Source organism: Lepeophtheirus salmonis, chromosome 14, assembly GCF_016086655.4.
Source record: "Lepeophtheirus salmonis chromosome 14, UVic_Lsal_1.4, whole genome shotgun sequence".
In the NCBI taxonomy this organism is placed as follows: domain Eukaryota; kingdom Metazoa; phylum Arthropoda; class Copepoda; order Siphonostomatoida; family Caligidae; genus Lepeophtheirus; species Lepeophtheirus salmonis.
Window position 1 is genome coordinate 11,117,469 of NC_052144.2, and position 10,348 is coordinate 11,127,816.

Genomic DNA, 10,348 nt, shown 5'->3' on the forward strand with positions numbered 1-10,348 from the left:
ATCAAAATCCAAGTAAATCAACCTAAATTAATTGGGATCCAACAAAATCTTATTTCTTTCAGGGTCCTTATATTATGCCAATGGGATATGGTATCAAAAGCTCTATAATAATCATTGGACTGGGGTCATTTTATTTAAGTAATTTAACATTTAATCATCTAAATAAAATCCCTTTTGGCATTATTTGAGGTACAATTTTTTAAAATAAAGGAAAAGCCACTTTTATTCCTGAAAAAATTGGTAATTTTCAAAACTTTGAGGCTGTTAAGGCTTCCTCTAAATATTGTTTAATTTTGATCAAACTTTACTAATTGTATTTTGTTTATCAAAAGGAACGGATTTCTACCCGGCAACTCGGACATTTTAACAAAATAAAAAATGAGAAACTTCCTAATGTATATGTTGCAGTTCTGATGTGTCAGTGGTATTCAGTTAATTATTAATCACTAATTTTTTCTCTTCTTCGGGGTAATAATTTGTATGCAACAATCTATCAGCTGCAAAGTTAAAAAAACGACCTTCTTCTGGAAACCTCTTTGTAAAACAATAAAAAAATCGGTGCCAGAATCACATAGAATATATTTCTTACAAAATTCAAAATTAAATCCCTGGAGGTCGTTATGAGTATTGTTTTTTGGCATTACAGTTTATTGCCTACAATATTTCATATTCTGACAGATAACCCTCAATTAGGTTGATTTTTTCCCTCAGAGCTTTTTTCTCCTCATTTATACCAATCACAACACATCAAATCTGCAGTTTTATATCTTATTTTTTTCATTTCGAGTGAGCATTACAATGGGGAATGAAGGTATTCTGAACCTTATAGTTCGAAATCGTTTTTGCTAAACCTTTAATGTAATCATTTCTTTACAACACCATAAAAATAGATTTTAGAACAAAGGTAAACTTTTCATATCATAAATAAATGAACAACAAAACAGTTATTCACATCGTAGTTTATTGAACCAAAGTTTAACAATAAATCCAAATTCATTCGATAAATTACAATTAAGATATGATCTGTGTTTTCTTTATTTTAACTTTATTAATCGATTTTGCTGATAAAATAATGTAGTCAGAAGGAATTTAAACATAAGAGGGCAATGGAGCTGGAGGGGCACCATATGCTGGAGGAGGAGGTGGAGGAAGCTCGGTCACAACGTCGGCAACAAATCCACTGTCTCCTTCTACAGTGTAGGAAACAGTCATGATTTTGCCATCAGCACGCAAAACCTTGTATTGTCCAGAGACGGCTCCATGCTTAGCTTCTTCTTCAGCGCTGAAGTCGTTTCCAGATTCGGCATCAAGAACAGCGTAGTTGTAGGCATATGGTGGGATTGGAGCAGGTGGTGGAGGAGGTGGTGGGGCAGGGGCTGGAGCACCATAACCTGCTGGCGGTTGATCTCCATATGCACATGCAACGAGAGCGAAAATAAGAATTACTTTTGAACACATTTTTGTTGTAGATGTGAATGGGTCTAACGCCTATTTGAAAATGATGGCAATTTGTGGAAACTCTTTTATTTTTATAGTGGTTCTCATACACTTACATAAATATTAAAGTCATTGATTTGGGTGATGTAACAACATACTTGTTTTTCTTCTTTTTACTCTAATGTTACTTACCACAATGTTTCTTAGATGCAACATAATGTATATTCATGGTTCATTTTTCAATATATCCAAGTTGAAGTGTATCATACTTAATGTGACAACACATATATTATTTGCATTAATAATGTATATATTTGGTTTAATTAAAATATGTTTAAATGTATTTACATGTTTCCTGCAATATAATCTAGTTCAGCCAGATAATTGGCTTGAGCTTGAACACAGATTTCTGACGTTTTTGCGTGGCATTTTTCTATGTTATGTCAATTTATGTCATAAAAATATGAGAAAATCGTTTTTCCTTTTAGAAAATTCATTTACAAAAGAGAAAAATGTATCTTCCCACATAATTTCCACTCCCGAATAGCTGGTGATGTCTTTGAGGGAACTTATGTCTGAGTTCACTTAGAGTGGGCATCAGCATGAGATGTAAACTTGACAACAGGAGACAGTAGAGAGCAACAGATATAGGATGAAAAAAAATTCCACCTTATTTTATGACATAACTTCAAAAGTCTTTTCTCAAAGTCTTTAAAATTATTCTTTAAATACTAAGTTTTTTGATGTTATTTCATTAGAGGTAAAAACAGTAAAGGTAATACAAATATAAATAAATGAGCAAAAATTGGAGCAATTTATCAATTTTCTAAAATTGCGAGCGATCTTCCACTCTCATTCAAGATTTTCGAGTGGTGCAAAATTGAGCCCCGTTCACTAATGCTTTGGCTATAATCTAATAATTTAGAATAGTCCACTTTTTATGAGTTGGTATTGTGTATAAATAATGAAGAGTAAACCGGTAAATATATAATCTTCATATTTTGTATAATTTATAGATGACAAAATCAAACTATTTTCATATTTATGTAGATAACTGCATTCATTAATCTTGTCATTGTACTTACAAAAATGTCTAGATGGCATTTTTGCTTATAAATAAGGTGATGAAAAATCTATTTAAAAAATGGCCAAACGCCCTATTGGCTAAATGGATTCCTTCTATTACTTGTTTCCTTTTCCCCACGCAAGATTTACTTATGATAATATCACAAGTGACGTCACTATATCATTTTCTTCCCTTACTATTTCAGTTTACAACATGAATTCAGTCTTTGTTAATGCGGACAAAAAACTCTAACAACACTGTTTACTAAAAATATTGATCACGTGGTTTTCGTTTCGACACGTGATTTTTATCTTTTAGGTAATCTAAAGCTATATAACAAAGTAGCTATACTATGACGTTAATATGTTTTATTTTCTGTAATTAAGTTTCAACTTGTACAAGGAGATGTTTCTTAGCCCCAAGCAGGATGTAAAAAGAGGAAATGTCTGGGGAAAAGATTGAAAATGGTCCTCCAGATAGTATTAATACTCATTGGTGCATCCAGTCAATATTTATAATAGTAATAAACGAAACAAAGTAAAAGGGGGAAACATATGTTACCCTCATAAGTGGCATTAAATAATGACATGCATGGATACTGTGAATTCATCTTGACCCGAGTTCCAAACTTTGGGAAATTTATTATTATCTCTGATCCCTTAGTTGAACTCTATTGGCTATCATCACAGATTGTTACTATTCAGATCCCTCATTCGAAATTCTTTATTTAATAATGAACATTAGACGGACTTTTTGAAACCGATTCGAACTTGAACATACTATGCAATGAATAGGAACATTTTCCGTAGGATAAGCTCCCTTTTCAGGTCTATCACCGTAACATATTTTTCAGAAGAAAGGGGAATTTTCTCCTAGTACTTATTTACTAAGGGGAATCGCCCTTTAGAAAAATCGAAAGCTTCGAAAATATAGGATGTAAATATTTATGTTGGTTGACACAGAGTTACGTCATTCACTATTATACTTGGGTACCTTGAAAAATTTAATGTCAAAAAATAAAGTCATGTTTAACTTATTTTATTTAATTAAAAAAATTTTTTTTTTGTTATAAATTCATTAAGTATTTATTGACAACATACAAATATAAATCAATAAAAGTGAATTTTTGTAATTATTTTGATGAAAAAAAAACATGATTCAAAATTTAAAAAAAAATAATACAAAATTTGAAATTTCCCTTTAAAAAAATGGTAATTTTGTTTTATAAATCAACTTTTATAAAACTTTTACCAACCTTTGTAAATTTGTACAAAGGTTATTCCAGTAATAATTGTGCTGTTTAGCCACAGCTAATGAAAATATATTAAACTGATTTGATGCACTATGGAAATGCTTTTGTATTTTAACAAATATCATTTAAAGGAAAAAGTATCATGTGTACAATAAGAGTTGTATCCCTTTAAGCAATAATATACAATGGTAATTTTATTCAAGACCCTATATTTTAATTAATAGATCATGTGAAATAATTATGGTTGATATATGATAACTTCACTGATTTAAAAATAGAATAGAAGGCAATAGTTTTGCTGAAGTTATATAATCTTTTTTAAACTAAGTGTTGTACATATTTCGACCAAAAGATAAATGTAGTACTTGAATAATGAATTTTACAATTTATAAACTCTTCCTTTTTCATGAATTGCTCACAAACAAAGGACTTGCTGTCAAGTTACTTTAGAATAATTTATACATACAATCCAAAATGTTATGTTTAAATTATTACCTATAACTAAAAGTTTTTAAACTATTGTAAAAATTTATAAGAATCAGTGGTTGTTAAACTTAAATGAAGAAAACTGAACATGTAATAGAATAGGATGAAGCAATGGACTGAGCAATATGAAATTGTCCATATGAGGTCCCTCATTTTACTGGAAATTGTGTTTTGAGCAGGACACTGTTAGTAAATAGTAAATATTGTGAAACTTATGAATTTCTTTCTATATTGAAAAAAGGAATGACCAATTTTTATTTAGTCTTACCTAAAGCACTTTAAGATAAGGGGATAACAGACAGTTGAAACAATAATTAATTAAAAAACAAGCAAGTAAATTATTTTCACTTATGCAAAAATCTATGATAAAAAAATGACTAGAAAAGTACCATGTCTAACATTAATGGGAGTCAAAAAATGAACAAAGCATAAGTAAACAAATTTTAAAGCTACCATAATTTAAGTACGAGTTTACTGATCATCAGAATCAGTATTGAAATTGGCAAGAACCAGCTTGTATGAAATACCGGAATAAACTCAATACTGTCAAATAGTTTCAAAAAAATCCTTCATTTTTATCTCCTTGGCAATCAGATCAGTAGATACAGGACAGTAGGACTTGACTATTTCAATTATTTTATCCACATTTTCGACAATTTACATTGCAGGGTGTGGTGTATCTTCTACATCAATTTTATCGTACGAGAATTGACGAAACCGAAATTGTGTAATTTTTGGCTGCTAGACTGTTAAGACCATAAAAACCATTTAATTTTCAGTAGCCTGGCTTAAGTTTTCGCCTTTTTCGAAGAAAAACTGGATAATATTGCTTATTCTCTCTTCTTTGGGGTATATCATTGACGTACACTCAAACGATAGTTACTATAATTACAATAATTAGTTTACGAAATTCAGGTTTTCTTATTCTGAAGTAACGTTTATTATTGTTATTGTACGTCTTAAACACAAAAATGACCTTCAAGACCTTTAACAGATCCAATTCTTGTCTTTAGGGCTTGTATGACTATTAATAATCTGGCAAAATTAAAAACATAATCTTGGAAAAAAACACATATTGGTACAAAAAATATAATTATGATTAAATGTAGTCAAATACTTTTTCTTCCATATAAATTTCATTTTTTTAATATTTTACTTAAAAATAAATGTTTCAAAGAATATATATGCTTGTGTCTAATTTAAATAAAGACAACTGTAATATTATTGTCTTTGCAACAGGTGTGCTGACCCATCATACTTATTTTTTATTTACATTACATCATGTAATCCTTAAAAGAAATCTGGCCCGTTAAAAAGAAAATTTATGTATATATATATATGCATACAGTATTGTTGTTTCTTGAAGAAAGGAATAAGATGGACCAATCACATTATATGTTGTCAATTAACTAAAATAATTGCATTGATGCAAACCTAATAACATTCTTGAGTGGGCACATCCTTCTTCAAGAATTTGTTATGCAATGCTATTCGTCATCTAATGTATCAATAACTGCCTAATGAAACAGGTTGCAGATAGCAAATTACTTGCTACATGTGAGTAATAATAATTTCAATTTTTCCTTAATAATAAAGTAATCAAACTGTTTCATGAAAATTTATCAACATTATTGCTAAAAAGTCGAAGATGAGAAACCCTTTATTCCATTCTTTTGTTAGTATATGGGATTTCAAACATTATGAACATTACACGTGAATTGGTTAAAAATCATTAGATTATCTCAATTTTGTATCTACCTACACCAAAAGAAACCATTAATTGTAAAATTTTATATTTTATTTAGTTTTATATAAGATATGGGGTGAAACACTTTGTTGTTTATTCGCTTGATGTAGCAGAGTTCCCACATCACTTTTTAAAGCATTGCTTAGCTTGTGCTGTATTTTTAATCATGAAGAAACAGTGTAAAATAGTTTTTGAGTAACAAAAGTATTATTTCACTAAGCACAATAACTCACAAACTAAAGAATAGTTAAGAACAGATTGTCTTGAAATTTTGTGAGCTGTCGTTTGAAGGTTGGTACAAACTGGAAGTGAGGTTGCATTTTTTAAATAGTGCCATCTATGTATGGAGCCTGGGACTTTCCAGCCCATGTGATATATAAACAAGTTAAAACTCTCATATCTCTCAAGACCATATAATTTCGACTCTAATCTTTTTTTTCTTATACTAATGATACAGGGTCGTTCGAGTCAATCCGGACCCTCATTAATTACATCCTGAACAATGAGAAAAGCTTTGAATTTTGTTATTTTAATTTTAAAGTGAGAGGTTCAGCTGTACTTTTATGTTAATTGCGCTACTTTTCATTCAAAACGAGTATTTACAAGAGAGGATACCTGGAGGAACACTATCATGTAACTTGGTAGCGCCGACGCAGCCAGGATTAAATCAACAATATACTATGGTACCCAAACAGCACCGTCTACAACGTTTCCTACCGCTTGACCCCCTCTCACAATGTCTGCAAGACTCAAAACTTGTTAAAAGAAGAGAAGGTGCCATTTGTGGACCCCAACACCTGACCCTTTAACTACCCCTATATGAATCCCATGGATTACTTCTTTAAGGGGAGTTAGAGAGGAAGATCTTTGGGAATTCACACAGCAGTATCGACTCCTTGAAGCCCTGGATCTTTAAATAGGGGACAAAGTCTGCCTCGCAGACGTCTTAAATGCCAAGGCATAGAATCGAAAGAATGATTGGAGAAGATGGCAGACACATTGAATGATTTTTTTCTTTTGTATAGTTATAACTTTTAAATAAAATTTCAAACCTTTATTTGCTTCCTTTTATGACCAGGATGCAGTTAAATTTGATCCAGTTTTACCTGAGCAACCAGGTAAATTGATTTTAAAGTTACTCTTTGAAAAAAAATAAAAAAAATGCTACAGAATCGAGTCAAATGCTTGTCCAATCTTACGTTGATCTTTCTTTTTTTTTTTGCTAAATCCCATTGCTTTGAGAGGTTTAAACACTGGATCAAAATTACCCGTTTTCCTTCTTTAATCTAAGAAAAATACCTCTTATTGACATTTTTTAGCCTGCAAATATCTTGAATTTTCCTAAATAGACATTAACCTTAGAAAAAAATCCTTTTTACTATTTTATTTTTTCTGAAATGCACGTGTGTAGAAAGATTGTCTTACAGGTCATTTTGACGCAATTATTAAAAAAGATATTTTATATTATAAAGAATTCTAGAAAATCATATACATATTTAGGAAACCCTTTAGGTTATTGAGGTATATTCTTGTAGAGACCAACCTTGATCATTTTGGATAGAGTGTAATATTATTCCTATTGTAGAAGAATATCAAGATCTGGAGTTTGAAGAAGATATATTAGAAGAAATCTTGAATACTTGCCTCGTCCTCATATGAAGAAAATATTTTTTCGCTAAATGTTGTATTTCCTTGTCAAAAAAAGTTTAATTTTGTTCCATATTGGAAAAATCAGTCAAAAGAGGAGGAATTATACTCGTAACATTATTATAATAACTCCTAGGCTCACAAAACATGCCATAGCTTTTTAAAAAGACATCTTTTCAGTTTGTGATATAACAACGGACTAGTATCCATTAAAAATAATTATTCATTTATTTATATAATTTGGTTACTCCATTAAAAATATACTACACCTCAAAGTCGTAGTACATGTTTCTTTGCAAAATATATTTAAGATCCTGCCAAACTTACTTCAAAAGTAAATTGATGGGTTGGAACGAATAGGAGTTGTAAACTAGTTTCTGAAAACTATAACATTAATTATGTAAGACCTAAAATAACAACATAAAAATAACCGTATTAAAATTTAAATTCAACCTTATACATACATAGGCATCTTTATATTCTGTTCATTAAGGATTTGATTAAGATATAATTTCATTGCTAGCAATTTGATAATCTTACCAACCTGTGGGGCATGGGCTGAATTTTGGCCTGCCTAATGTTTAGGTGAGGTTCATTACCCATTCTCACTTCAAATAGTATATTTTAACAATATTGTCGCAACATCAGCAAATTCCTTAGAACTCTCATAATACGTACACACATTAAAAAAGATTGACAGTGGTTCCTCTTTTCTGAGACTTTAACAGAGTTGCCAGACTAGCTTTTTAGTAGTATTACCTTGAAAAATTAGATTTGGCTTTAAGTTATATTTGGTCTAAAATTGAAATAAATTTGTATTAAAAAGGTTTTTTATCTATCCTTTTTTCATGAAATTTAACAGGATAGTTTCTGGGCCCCATTAAAATATTTCAAGAAATAATGCAGCCCATTATATTAACATCCCTGATAAATCAGACTTGAACACTTTGTTAAGAAAATGGTCATAAGAGAATTTTTATTTTACAAAATATACCTCAGCCAACAGCCTGTGCAGGTGGACAACTGGTCCCTAAGGGGGATCGAAACCTATTGTAAACACTATCCTGAGTATTAAGGACCCCTTCGAATATATTATAATACAAGCCGGTCCACAAGGGTGATCAAAATCTATCGCTGCCACTATCCCGGGTATCAAGAATCCCTTATAGTATCTTAGAAATCCATTATAAATCTACATAGAAATTCCTATCACCCACAAACTCAGGAATCATATGAGAGAGCAAATGGAGACATACAAGACACTCTCATTATGTGGCAACTTGACAACAAGAAAAGTAAATAGGCTAATGGACAGTTATTTGTTCAGTACAAATGGTACAAATTTAATTTTCAGAGTATGTACCTCCGTTAGCCACACATTTTTTCATCTTTCAGGCAATTTATCGATGCCTTTTCTAAAAATGCATTGTCTTTGGCTGCAAACCAGCCATCCATCCATTTTTCGGCTTTAGCGTGTGAATTCAAGCGTAAATCATTGAGTGCCTGGCCCATCGATGCAAACAAGTGATAATCGAAGGACGTCAGATCTGGTGAGTTAGCCACATGAGCAATAGGTTCACATTTGTACTATTCAACAAGCTGGTGGGCGGTTATAGAGTAATGCAGTAGTGCGTTGTCATCAAGGAAAATTAAATTGTGTTGCCTGGTTTCATATTTTGGGTGTTTTTGGCGTATAGCGTATAGTCCAGTGGTCAGCATCTAATTTTTCTGCGAGCTGTTTTTGCGTTTGGCCATCATCTTCATCGAGCCATACCTGCAATTCGGTATCTTCAAACTTTTTTGTTGGCCGGCCACGCCATTTTACACGTCGAAATAACAACTTTGGAATTTTTCAAACCACCAGTAGCACTGTGTTCTGCTTAGGGCATGTCCACTTTAAGCTTCCAGAAGCATATGATAGGCTTGAGAAGTGTTTTTGTCCAATTGGTAATAGAAAATCAATGATGTCTGTACAGCGCACTTGGTAGGCAAAAATTAAGCATTTTTATGAACGAAAAAAATCCGTTGTTGAATGAAACTATACAAACAATGAATTAAATATTGTTGACCCATGTCGAAATAAGCATTTAGATTTTTGGACAGGTTTATAATTTCTAACTGGCGACACTTAAGGATGAATAGCCGAAAGTCAGATTTTATAGGTACTTATATAGTAAATGAAATATACGACCTTTTATTAGGAATTTTTTCAAAGAAGATCAATAATTTTAATAAATTTTTTTATCAGATCTTTACTTGTTGCTGTATTCATCTAGATACTCACATTTTATAAGGATCATTAAAATTTCTCAATTTTTGGCTTACATTTTAGTATAAAATCAACTGTTTCCTCCAGTTGCAGAGGAGTCGTATGACGGTCATAAACCACTACCAAAGTTACTCATACATTTACAGAGGCCAGTAAGTATAATACCAAAATGAATTCAATCCTCTGAGTTGTGTGAATAACGAAGGATGTTGATGCTCAATGAAGCGGTGGCTAATGAACCAACTTTTCGACCAACAGTTCACTTGTGCACCCTATGGCCTTGTGTGTATTATATCACATTGGAAGGGTACTTGATATTTAAAATAGTGGCGGTGATAGGTTATTCTCAACCTTGTTAACAAATAGTTCAGTTGCGTAACCCGTAAATTTAAAAAATTAAATCTGAGTAATACTTCAATTTGGGCGATAGGTTTTTAATTCCCA

At 31.4% G+C, this 10,348-nt stretch overlaps 1 protein-coding gene across 1 annotated transcript; it reads right to left on the reverse strand.

Moving 5' to 3' along the window:
* Positions 1–944: 944 nt before the first annotated feature.
* LOC121129360 (cuticle protein 7-like) lies at positions 945–1,515 on the reverse strand. The gene has a single exon (XM_040725081.2). It carries the CDS (start codon positions 1,456–1,458, stop codon positions 1,090–1,092), a length of 369 nt encoding a protein of 122 aa, XP_040581015.1. The 5' UTR covers positions 1,459–1,515; the 3' UTR covers positions 945–1,089.
* Between the last annotated feature and the right edge of the window lie 8,833 nt (positions 1,516–10,348).

Excerpts from the sequence above, each read along its gene's own strand:
- LOC121129360 (XM_040725081.2), bottom strand. The coding sequence starts at position 1,458 with ATGTGTTCAAAAGTAATTCTTATTTTCGCTCTCGTTGCATGTGCATAT.